The sequence below is a fragment of the Bison bison genome, unplaced genomic scaffold (genome assembly GCF_000754665.1).
Source record: "Bison bison bison isolate TAMUID 2011002044 unplaced genomic scaffold, Bison_UMD1.0 scf7180017864461, whole genome shotgun sequence".
NCBI lineage: Eukaryota > Metazoa > Chordata > Mammalia > Artiodactyla > Bovidae > Bison > Bison bison.
The window spans coordinates 19,107,981-19,120,950 of NW_011495023.1; the positions used below are offsets into that span (position 1 = coordinate 19,107,981).

General features: G+C 39.6%; 1 protein-coding gene across 5 annotated transcripts in view; it reads left to right on the top strand.

The window, feature by feature from the left end:
- Positions 1-12,970, top strand: part of ARMC4 (armadillo repeat containing 4) — a 173,597-nt gene that overhangs the window by 55,105 nt on the left and 105,522 nt on the right. For 4 of the 5 annotated variants that reach the window (XM_010860039.1, XM_010860037.1, XM_010860038.1 and 1 more), the window contains exons 11-12: positions 11,456-11,602; positions 12,051-12,260. In XM_010860039.1, the coding sequence (XP_010858341.1) occupies positions 11,456-11,602; positions 12,051-12,260 (357 nt within the window). The remainder of the gene's footprint in view (positions 1-11,455; positions 11,603-12,050; positions 12,261-12,970) is intronic. The other variant, XM_010860040.1, reaches the window with a different exon arrangement.

Here is a 12,970-nt window from a genome sequence, read left to right on the forward strand (position 1 = left end):
CTAGACGGACCTTTGTTGGCAAAGTAATGTCTCTGCTTTTGAATATGCTATCTAGGTTGGTCATAACTTTCCTTCCAAGGAGTAAGCGTCTTTTAATTTCATGGCTGCAGTTACCGTCTGCAGTGATTTTGGAGCCCCCCAAAATAAAGTCTGCCACTGCTTCCACTGCTTCCCCATCTATTTCCCATGAAGTGATGGGACCAGGTGCCATGATCTTAGTTTTCTGAATGTTGAGTTTTAAGCCAACTTTTTCACTCTCCTCTTTGACTTTCATCAAGAGGCTTTTTAGTTCCTCTTCACTTTCTGCCATAAGGGTGGTGTCATCTGCATATCTGAGTTATTGATATTTCTCCTGGTAATCTTGATTCCAGCTTGTGCTTCTTCCAGTCCAGCTTTTCTCATGATGTACTCTGTATATAAATTAAATAAGCAGGGTGACAATATACAACCTTGACGTATTCCTTTTCCTATTTGGAACCAGTCTGTTGTTCCATGTCCAGTTCTAACTGTTGCTTCCTGACCTGCATATAGGTTTCTCAAGAGGCAGGTCAGGTGGTCTGGTATTCCCATCTCTTTCAGAATTTTCCACAGTTTATTGTGATCCACACAGTGTTACTGCCTTGGTGTGCTGCTAAGTCACTTCAGTCGTGTCCAACTCTGTGCGACCCCATAGACGGCAGCCCACCAGGCTCCTCTGTCCCTGGGATTCTCCAGGCAAGAACACTGGAGTGGGTTGCCATTTCCTGCTCCAGTGCATGAAAGTGAAAAGTGAAAGTGAAGTCGCTCAGTCGTGCCCGACTTAGCGACCCCATGGACTGCAGCCTACCAGGCTCCTCTGTCCATGGAATTTTCCAGGCAAGAGTACTGGAGTAGGGCTGCCATTGCCTTCTCCAACTGCCTTGGTGTAAGTATCCTTAAAACTGAAGAATGAATTTCTGGATCCAGAATTGAAAGCCTGTTGGAATCCATTTCTTTGTGGGTTGAAGGTGGTTTGGATATGGAATTTAAAACTATAGGATGGGGAAATTCAAGAGAACATAGAGGAGACTAGAAAATGGTTGGTGAACTTTTAGATAGCTGGAAGGGATCTCAGAGGCTGGCTTTAGAATCCTGCTTTATCTACTCTATGGGCATTTTGGAGGGATGTCATTTGAGGATAAGACCTCTGCCCCCGCAGCCCCAGGCTCATCTGGGATGACATTAGCAAGCAGATTTGGGGCCCTTCTGGGAAGTGCTTTGTTCCTCTGGACTTATTCTTGAGTACTTGCTGCCCTAATGGAGGAATCCAGGGTGTGTTCCCCAGGGCCACTTCCCCAGGCATAACTCCTCCCTGCAGGATGACTGTTTCTGCACCTGAGATTTTGATCCAGGTCCACCCTGGGGAAACAGGCAGACAAAAGCATTGCTTTAAAAAGCTGAGTTCAGCAGCAGGTGGTTTGCAAAATGAATCCCAGTGGAAAGACCGGAAGCCAGTGACCTGTGGCCCTGATGGAGGGTGTTGGGGCCGTGGAATGGAGTAGTGTTCTTGGGAGCAGTCAGGAAAGGGCCAAGAGAGAAGCCAGGCCAGTTTCTCAGGAGGGTCTGGGGTGGTGCAGATTAAGTTTGGAAAGAGTGAAATATCCAAATAGAAAGATCCATACGGTAGTTGGAAATAAAGGGTTGACGCTCCAATTATTGGTTAGAAATGGGGTTACCTTTTTGGTAGAGGAATGAAAGGCTTAGGAAAATGTGGAGCAGATGAGCCTGTTTGTGTCTTTTTATTCATGATTGAACGTGACCTCTTAACAAGCTAATCAGAAGCTACAGTGCTTGAATTAGTACATACAACCAACACTGTTTATGAATCAAAATATTTATGTTAAATGATAGCCTTTAAATATTAGTTTGCCACCTTATAAGCAGATTGCTTTTTTGGTCCTTTTTTTTTTTTTTTAATCTTAAAGAAAGTAACATTTGGGACTTCCCTAGCAGTCCAGTGGTTAAGACTTCGCCTTACAATGCAGGAGGTGTGGGTTTGATTCCTTGTCAGGGAGTTAGGATCCTGCATTGCCTTGTGGCCAAAAAACCAAAACACAAACAATATTGTAACAAATTCAATAAGGACTTTAAAAATGGTCCACATTAAAAAAAAAATCTTTAAAAAGTGGTAACATTTTATTTGGTTATTTTATGCAACCAGTTAGTGGATTAAAAAGATTAATTAAAGGAAGACAAAAAATTAAAGTTTTTGAAACTGAAGAGAAAAAAAAATGTTTATTTTAAAGTCATTTTCTCTTCAATTGATAACTCCTACATGTTAACACTGTGAAGAGCTAGATATATGAAGGCTGGGGAAAGAAGGGCTTGTTAAATTCAGAAATGTGGTAGCAGCCTAGAGTATGATGCTGGGGCAAACTTTGTTCCCAAGTTCTAGAAGGGTGACCATGGCATCTGATCACAGGTCACTCAGCAGAGAGTGGCTGATGTGGACTGCTGAGTGACAGCTTATGATCATGGCAAGGCATCACATATTAATCCTCTCCTGCCATCCATGATGTGTGGTGAGAGCTAGTGACTACTTTATTTATTCTATGTGGTTAAACTTGTGTGGGTTTCACCTTTCATGTGAGCCAAGGATCTTGCTGGTTCCTCTTCTGTTATGTATCCACAAGCTCTGTATCCTCAGGCCATGAGATGTGAAGATACATGGTGGTTCCCCAGCTCAGCAGTGACAAGGACTCTACTTCAGGGCAACATCTATTAATAAAGGATGTCACATCAGAAATCCCAGGAGGCTTCTGAAGAGCCTTTCCAGGCTCCTTCCCTGGAATGTTTCGATTTCCTCTCTGGAGGAGTATTCTTGGCAAAGACATTTTCAGACTTGAAAACCTTTGTTAAAGACTGCATTTGTGGGGCTCAGTTCCTGCATGATCTTCCACGAATTGATTAAGACACACACATAGACACACACACACACACACACACACGGCCTTCATTGGTTAGAGAGTTCTCCTAAGTGGAAGCTGGGAGTTATATGGTTTTTCATCAGAGGAATTTTGATGTACTTTGTGTCAATTACAGTTAATTAAATTCCTTTCCCATTACTTGGTTTTGGGGATGGAGTGGCAGGTAGTGTGATCCCTGTTTCATTGGTGGAAAAGTTGAGAAATACTTCACTCCAGGCCACACAGAAGGTGGCTGTGGGCCGGGAAGGCGTCCAGGGTCTATGGTTATTGCTCGTTGCCTGGTTGCTCTGTCCCTCTGTCCAGAAGCTCAGAGCCCAGGGGACCCAAAGGCCTCACTGTTGAACACGCCTATTTTCTCTCTGTTTTTTTTTTCACTCTGAGTAAGTGACTAGGTACGCATGGACTACTTCTGCACAAAGGAATTCAGTGTTCATTTTTGGGAGGCAGGATCAGGGTGCACTAGCTTTTTACTTAAAGAGATGGAAAGAATGTGAAAGAGCAGTGTTATTATTATTAAAAAGAATCTTCCAAAAATGGGAAACAGTGGTCACTGCTTATGCATCCAGATAAACTCCAGTAGTTGAGAAGGAAAATTAGTACCATTTTCCTGAGAAACATGCTTTAAGTTAATGCATATGTTTTGACATTGTTATGAGTTGATTTTGAAAATAGTCTCCAAGATGAAAAGAGTGGGAGGACTTTAAAAAAAGTTACCTGATAGTCATCAGAAGATATTTCAATTCCGTTTTCTAATGAAATTCCTACTCAGCAGAGTCTGCATTTACATTTTCTTAAATACTGTGAAGTGGAAGTGTTAGTCGCTCAGTTGTATACAACTCTTTGCAACTGTATGAACTGCAGCCTGCCAGACTTCTCTGTCCATGGGGTTCTCCAGGCAAGAATACTGGAGTGGGTAGCCATTCCCTTCCCCAGGGGACCTTCCCAACTCGGAATCGAACCTTGGTCTCTTGCATTGCAGGCAAATTCTTTACTGTCTGAGCCACCAGAGAAACCCCTAAATGGTGTAGTGTAATAATTTTACTTATTCAGATTGAGATGTGTGACTTGTATAATGCCCACTAAGAAGGATTAGTCATCTTTTATTTTTATAGCAGAAGAGACAGTGGAAGTGGTGAAGGGGACTTGCCCTCTGAGCTCTACAGATACAACAGTAACTTGTTTTCAGTTTTTGAGCTTTAAACTTGCTTTGCCTCTGGGCAATCATAAATAAGAGTGGAGAAAAAGCAAAGATAACTATATGAGTATGGTAAATACACCACTGAATCATAACCATATATATGGCTCCTAGCTCACATTATGCAATCACATCCACTTAACTACTGAAAAATGACCATATGAAAAGTCTCTAGGGAGGTCTCTTAAAGTTTAACTCTATTCATTCTCTCAAGAACATGTACCACTAACTAATCCGGGTAGAGCATAATTAGAGCATACACACTGCCATCTAGCAATTCATATGATTTTTGATTAGAAAGATTATTGATATCTAAGGCAGTTTTGTGTAATGATCTGAAAATGTAACAGATCTGTTCAGGGAATTTGCTGACTGATGTGTTTGCAACAACAATATTTTTTATTCCTCAAAGCATGCCTCCAACCCAAAGTTATTTGAGAGGCTAAATAGAAAAAGAAGTTTTTGTCTAGTTCCTGATTATGTAATCCAGTGGATTGCTTCACTTTTTTGGGTTAAAAACACATGTTATAGAAGTTTGAATGCTGAAGAATTTCTAAGTGTAGGGGTTGAGGAGTAAGAGGTACCAGATTTGGTATAAATGATGTTTCACTTCACATATATCTAGAAATCCTCTGTCCCTTTTTCATCCACTAGCCTTTGAGCTTCCTGCTGGCAGTGGCTGTGGATTCTAATCCAGCTCTTGGTCTGGCTGGCAATGCCCTGCTGATACTTCCATGACACACAGAGCCTGGCAGAGGCTTGTGTTCCTCTTCTGGTCCATCCTTTATCTCCTCTGTATTTAGAGTATTATAAAATAACACATTGACATATGCTCATTGTACCTATTCAAGCCATGCCAAAGAATAAAAGTGAACGCCCTCCAGATGTTTGTGTATATACATACACATATGTAACTTTCATATGTAAAATGCAGTCAGACTATGATTCTACATTGTACCTTTAGTCTTAATATTTCATACTCTGTCTTGGTGATCTTTCATATATACCTTACTCCTTTTAATTGCTCCATAGTATTTCATTATACATATATCAGTAATTTAACAATTCCTTTGTTGGTAACCTTTTAGATTTTCTCCCCAAATCAATTTTTGTTCTGACGATGCAGCCGCAAATATTTTTACGTATGCTTTGGACGTTGTATGTATTTCCATAGGATTAATTGTTTGAAATAGAATTGCTTGCGTGAAAGAGTACGCACATTTCAAATGTTGATAGTTCTCATGGGGAGTTGTTGTTCAAGGGGTGTAAAAGTTCAGTTATGAAAGGTGAACGAGTTCTGTAACATTGAACCTGTAGTTAACAATGCTGTTTACACTTAAAAAATGTAAGGGGGAGATCTCACATTGTGTTGTGCCGTGTGTGAGTCGCTTCAGTCGTGTCTAACTCTGTGACCCCGTGGGCTTTAACCTGCCAGGCTCCTCTGTCCATGGGATTCTCCAGGCAAGAATACTGGAGCGGGTTGCCATGCTCTATTAGCATACAAAAAATGGGGAGGCATAGAGAAACTTTGGGAGTTGATGAGTATATTAATTGTCTTGATTGTGGTGCTGGTTTCACAGGTATATGAATGTGTCCATCCTCATTAAATTGTGTGCATCAAATATATATAGTATTTTTGCATATCAATTATACCTCAGTAAAGACGTGTTTTTAAAAAAAGAATATGTGCACAGTGAAGCTGGAGAAATACTGCATTTTTTAATTTTATTTTAGAGGGAAATATAATGAAAAGTAATCAACCACATAAAAAATTTTTGATAACTCCCTTCAGAAAGTAAACATCCATTTACACTCTATCAGTAATAACATCAAAGGTTTACAACCTCAGACACACAATGAAATCAGCCCAGCTCTTAACAAAACAAAGACCGGATGCCCAGGTACCATTCATGGAAGTTTGGATTTAATTGGTTTGGAATGGGGTCTGGGCATTGATAGTCTTTAAAATCTCCCCAGGGTATTAAAATTACTCAACTAGGATTAAGATTTACTGTTATAAATTTTAACCTGCAGTCTTTTTTTGTTTTATAGGGTAAAAAATGTATCTTATGTGAATTTGCATGTTCCTGATTGTTAGTGAGATTGATAGAGTTTTCATATGTCAAGTAGTATTGTGTACCTTGCTTGTTTTCCTGTGTGGATGTCTTTTGATTCTTGATGCAAATTAATCCTTTGTTATGTGCAAATTTCTCTCAATTTGTCATATATCAAAGTCAGATGACAGGTTCATCCGCTCTTTCCTTCAGTGATCTGAATTGCTTCTTTTATCAAATATTGTCATTTCACTTTAAGAGTTTGTGTCCAGATCTTCCTACATTGATTTATTTGGATATTCCTGTGCTGTTTTAATTATTATAGCTTTGGTATATTTAAATATTTGGCCAGAGAGTTTTCTTAAAATATTTTAAACTACTTTTTGTATATTTTCCATTCCAGATCATCTTGACGATTCCAGAACCAAGTTTTTTTTTTTTAAAAGCTAAAAAATGCTGCTAGGGTTTTGGTTGGCTTACATTAATTTGTAAATTATTTTTGGATAAATTACAGTTTTAATACTGTTGAATTATCCTATTAGGAAATATGGTATGACCATTCACTTATTTAATCTTTAATATACTTCAGTAAAACTTCATAGCTTTTCCTGCAAAGATTTGCAGCACATTTCTTGTGAGATTCACTCATAGCTATTTTTACTACTATTATTTTGCCAATACTGGCATAGGAACTTTTTTCAAATTACATACTTTGATTTGTTATTCTCAGCTACTCACTTTTGAATATTTCCTTTGTATCCAGTCACTTTACTGAGCTACTTTTATTAATTATCATAATTATTCAGTTCATTCTTGTGAATCTTTCTAGAAAGACTGTTACATTTCCTACAGACTTTTCCTCATTGCAGTAACATTCCAGTAAATCATCAATTTCTGTAAATGTTCCATGGTGATTTAAAAAGAATGCGTAGGGAATCCTTGCATTGTTCCTTAACCATTCCTAACCAAAAAAACAAAATTCTTAGCAAGCCTGTAATCCAACAATCTGAGCCTAATTTCTTTTTTCTTCTGGAACAATATTTTCTCTTTTTCCTTGCAATTTCCTTTTGAGTCTCATCTCTTGCGGCCCAGGTTTATGAGTACCGAATCTCAGCATAAAATCAGTCTTCAAATAAACAGAAGGCAAAGCGATATGTTTTACTACCTCAACTTATGTAGTTCTGTGCCACTCACTCGGGGCTCTGACTCTCGACCATTTCTGCTCCTGAGAGACGAAAAGTGTCTCTGAGCCAAGCCTCGCACTGGGTGCCCTGCCCCCCTGTCATCATTAATAAACAGTCGTTGGCAGGGGTCATGGCTCTCGCTCAGTGAGTGGCATGTTTGGAGGAAAAACTGCTGAGCACCTTGGAAGCCAGTTGGATGGCTGTGATGGTTGCGTCACAGGTCTTACCCGCCACCTTCTGATTGTGGACGGTGGAGACGGGAACAGAGTGACCTCTGCTCCCCTTGCCACCCCTGCCCACCGTGCTGTCTCCCTGGGTCTCACAGGACGCCAGGAGGGATGACCCTGTGAGCATGTCTGCCATCACAGTGCCATCTGCCAACTCTGGCATCCTTTCCTGAACTGGGTTACTCGAAGCCGTTACAGCGCCTGATGAATCACCTGAGCCTGCTTTCTGTCCAGACATCAGCCCAGGCATTCTTTCCTCAGGGGAACCTTCCCTGATGCCCCCTGGCCCAGTTAAAGCCTCCCTGGTGTGGGTTTCCCTGGCCCTGTGCCCCCTCCCTTATGGCACCACTCAGACTTAAAGTTTCCGTTTACTGGAATGGACTTTAGAAAATTAAAATCGTTCTTCTCTACTAAACTGTGAGCTCCATAAAAGCAGAGCCCAAAAAAAAAAAAAAAAAAAAAGCAGAGCCCAAGTCTGTTTTTGTTTCCCAGGATGTCTCCAGGGCCTGGCATCAGACTTGGCAACTAGCTAAGTAAATAGTAAGCAAATTTGCTGAATGAAAGAATACAAAAGTGATTTCAGGCAGCTCTCTCTCTGTTTTACTCCTGAATACATTCTTCATCTCAACTTAGGCAATGTGTATTGCTTCTTTATCAACAGTAAGGGAGGATATTACTCTATACTAGATGGGGTAATATACTTATTTCAAAAATTTTATTTAAGTCCAGGAAAACATTATTATTATTTTTAAAAAATCCTCTATTCATTTTTTAAGAAGAAATTTTGAGAAAAGCGAGAAGCAACGTTCATCCAGTCTCATCGTGTTTGAAGCGTAATTGCAACCACGCGTGAGGGCCTGCTGGTCAGGGAAAGGTGCATGAACTGTAAAATATCTGAAGGCCGGCAGACGTTGGAGGTGTTTAAGAAGCAGGAGGGGAAGGAGGACAACTAGCAAAGGAATCGCATTAATTCAAGACATGGAAAAGCTTATTGGAAGCATTCTTCAAAACCCTTCAGAAGCTAGTAAAATAATACTTTACTATGTTTTCCTCCAGCTCTTAAAAAGCCTCACAAACGTAAATCTGTGATAAAATGTGAAAATAAGTATTGGCAACTAATTACATTCTCGGGGAGATTTAATTTAAAAGGAGCATATTTGCATATTTGTACTACTTCTCTTCAGTAAGATGTTTATGGCATCTGGTCAAAGTAGAATGGACATTTGAAAATCCTTCGACATAGTTGGTATTTAAAGAATAGCAATTGGCTAACGTTTGTGGCTCTGTACATTGAATATTTTGGCTCCCATCCGCTGGTATTCATTCTGAAAGATTTATAATCCTTTGGGGAATGTGGTCAGTGACAAGAGTAGAAGTAAATCCTGAAATGTGGAAAAACTAACTTTCCCTCATAAAAAACTGTTCTAAAAAAATCCCTCAAGCCTATGAATATGTTTCCAGATTTTCAGAAAAAGCTGATGATTTACAGAAAAAAAATTTTTTTTTCTATAAAGATCTAACTTCTTAATGATAAATGTATATTTTCCATCATTTGGTTTCAAAATTGGCCTAAAGATAGTTCAGCAAAATACAAGATCTTATGTTTTGGGCATCAGCTGCAATTACATGACTTTTAAAAGTTTATGTCATCCGTTATAGTGTAAATAATGAAGTAAAACTCAAAAGGTGGAAATACTCTACAAGAGAAAAATGAGAAGAACTTGAAAGAGGAAGCCAAGCTGGTGCTGAATGTCTAAGCAGAAAACTGCTACCAAAGAAACTAGACACAGGAATAGGGAGTCAGGAAGATTCCCCATCATATATAACTGGGGATAGCAGGACAGAAATTCTTCTTTGGGGAGTTGGACCTGGTGGGAAGGGCTTTCCTGGCCTGACTGGGGCTGGACACGTTGTTGGACAACTACTTGCTTCCTGATCAGACTCCTGCTTGCGCTGAGTCTGAAGCCACTGCCTGAAGAATCCTCTTGATCTGAGGCTCTCAGCTTCCATTGTCCAACCTTTAAGAACCCAGCTCTGTTCCTGCAGGTGCCTGGGAGGAACTTTCTGCTTTCTTTTCACCATTTAAATTCAGAAAAAGAGCCTTGTTTAATGAGTTGTTTCTCTTCTTTGCTTTTCTTTTTTCTATGTTATTTTCCTTAGTTAATTATGATTAGTATTTAGATTCTCTCTTATGGTTTACAAAATATGTACCTTTTTCTAAGAGAGGCATTGGAGGAACTGGTGTGAGGGGTCCTGTGTCCCAAACAGGGGGTTCATGATACTGACAGTAATGATAGAAGACACAGTGCTTTATGTTTTAAAACCAACTGTGGGGAAATTGGTAGCATTTACATTTCTCTTGTTATTTAGAAAAAGATGCTAAAAGCTCTAAGAACAAAACTTATTGTTTTAAATGTAAGTAATAAAATTAAGGCTCTTGTCATTCTAAACTTAATCTTGAATATAAAGGACAGCCTAGATTACCCAGAGGGAAAATTAGAAAGAAAAGCAGAAATGTCGTTCAGAGCACTTTTAGAGACGTGGAGGGAATATTCTGGAAGGGAGCAAGTAGAGTCTCTGAAGCCTAAACATTTCCTTCTTCACTTCTTGATGCTCACCCTCTACAGATCCCACTTTAGTTATAAACATATTGTGTTGAATTTATAAGAGGATTGGCATGTGTGTATTTGCATGATATGAAGGTGGGAAGCTTGAGTATAATTTCCATTTTTTTGTGCTAAGTCTACCTACACATATAATATATATGTATAACATAGCAATATAAAACCATGATTAGCAAATGATAGTAAATATAATTTGAAGATGTCTTCCCTCAGAAAAAGAAAAAGATGTATTTAGGCCATTGCTACTGCGTTTTGACATAGAATCCCAAGGCTGTGTTTTATGAACACCTTTTGCATAAAATAGCTTTTTCTTGGCTCCATTAGAAGTATTGCTTTTCTGTCTTATTAACTATTCCAGGAACTCTTATTTAGCAGACACTCTCAATAGCAGTTGCAGTAATATATGTATGTAGAAGTAATAATATATGCTATGTTCTTAAAAAGTTTTCAAAGCATTAATGATCAGTGGTTGTTACTTAATTTCCTAGCAGGCCTGATTCACTGATCATCATTAAAAATTTTTTATATCTCTTGGATTTTTTGAAGAAGCTGTTCCCCACTGCTCTTTACATGTGGTGATTAGCTAAACAGACGTTGATTTGCATGTTATTGGGCCAGCATTTCATTCATGACAGTGAAACGATCTTTTTCTCTCCTTCAGTCCACCCATCAGTTCCCAGGTTTTAGGAATTGCTTCCTCTTTCCCAGCCTCACAGCCTCACCCTGCTTATTCTCCATCCCACATGGATCACTGTGCTGCCTACCAGGCAGTTTGCTTTCTTCACGTTTTCTGTGTTCTAGACTATTCTGTAAACATCTGTAAGAATAATCTTCAGACACAGTTTGCACTGCAGCACACACAGTTCAGGGACTGCCTGTAACCCCACATAAACCTCACCTTCCTCAGAATCTCTTTCAAGGCTTGCCCCTGACTCTATTTAATATCATAATTCCACCTGATGTTGTAGCTGTTTAAAGCAGACAGACCACCTTAACATGGCAACTCTTAATTGGAATAATGTTTTATGACACCCTGAACAGCTTTCTTGTGCTTTAGCTCAGCATAATCCATTTAACAGACTATAACCTACTCAGAGAATTTTAAAAAACTAAACATGCTATGTATGGGGACACGTACTTCCCAGTTCATGGATTCATCAACGTTTAGTAAATTTCTATGGGAGCGTGATCTTATTTAACCTTTCTGTGGTCTTGGGTCTTTGCAGGGAGGAAATCAGACGGCTACCGTGATTGCATTGTGTTCAATGAAGGATTTTAACTTAGCACAAGAGACCTGCCAGTTGGCGATCAGGGATGTTGGAGGCCTTGAAGTTTTAATAAATTTACTTGAGACAGATGAAGTCAAATGTAAAGTGAGTGTCTTGATCACAGTGGACGAGGAGCCTTGATACACACGTGCTTCTCGTGGGTCTCTTCACGTGCTTCTCTTCTCAGTGCTGGGCATCTGCCCTTCCTGTTGCTTCTTGCTGGTCTTTATTTATTTATTTATTTATTTTGGTCTTTATTTTTTACTGATAACTCACTTCTACTACAATTAGCTTCCCTTGTCAACTCTGTTTTTCTTCCTTGTCTTTTTGGCTCCTTTCCATTAGCTTATGCTTCTTAAATGATGAATGTTTGTGTATTTAACTGCAGGAAAATGCGGGGAATCGGGGGATGTGTATAACACCTGGGAATAGGAACAGTTCCCTTAAAAAACTTAATTGGGGAAGGATTTAGGTAGACTTGGAATTTTTTAAAAATATAGCACTGGTTCTGCATTAAGCATCCATTCATCTATAACTTTTTCTTCTCGTTTAGATTGGTTCATTAAAAATCCTGAAGGAAATCAGTCATAATCCTCAAATCAGACGTAATATTGTTGACCTTGGGGGCTTACCAGTTATGGTTAATATACTTGATTCTCCACATAAGAGTCTGAAATGCTTGGCAGCTGAGACAATTGCGAATGTTGCCAAGTTTAGGAGAGCCCGGCGGGTGGTGAGACGCCATGGAGGCATCACCAAGCTGGTGAGTAGGTGCCACTCATGGGGTTGGGCATCCCCTGTCCTTCCCTGCTCCTCCTGGACACTCAGTAACTCCTGGCTGTGTTCTGGGAATCTTTTTCTTGTGTAACATGCCCTTGAAAATTATTTTTGTGTATGTACATTGGCAAGCAGCCAAAAAAACATGTTCAACCTAATTTTTCAAAGAAATAATGAATTTTTTAAAATAGATGTCATTTTCACCTATCACACAAGTGGGGATACACATTCATATGGGGGGGCAGTGTCGGCGAGAGGGTGGTGACTGACTTCACTCAGTCTGAGACTGCCACAACATTGTTCATCAACTATAGTCCAATATTAAATAAACAGTTTGAAAAAAAGAGGGTGACAATGGATGAAGCCCTCTGCAGTGGGACACCGTCTGGAGACCCACATCCTATGAGGAGATAGAGATAATTGTCCCCACAGAGACAGAGCGGCAGACACTCATCCTGCTGTTACTTACAGAAGTGACAACTGAAAACAACGTGTTTCACAGGATGAGATTAGTAAAACCCTAAGTGACACATCCACAACAAGTATCCATTGTCAGCTGTCAGTATTGTATCTTAGAAGTTTATTTAGTAACAAGGAATATATGTATGTGTGAAAGTGAAAATGTTAATCACTCAGTCATGTCCAACTCTTTGCGACCCCATGGACTGTAGCCTGCCAGACTCCTTGAACAGAGGA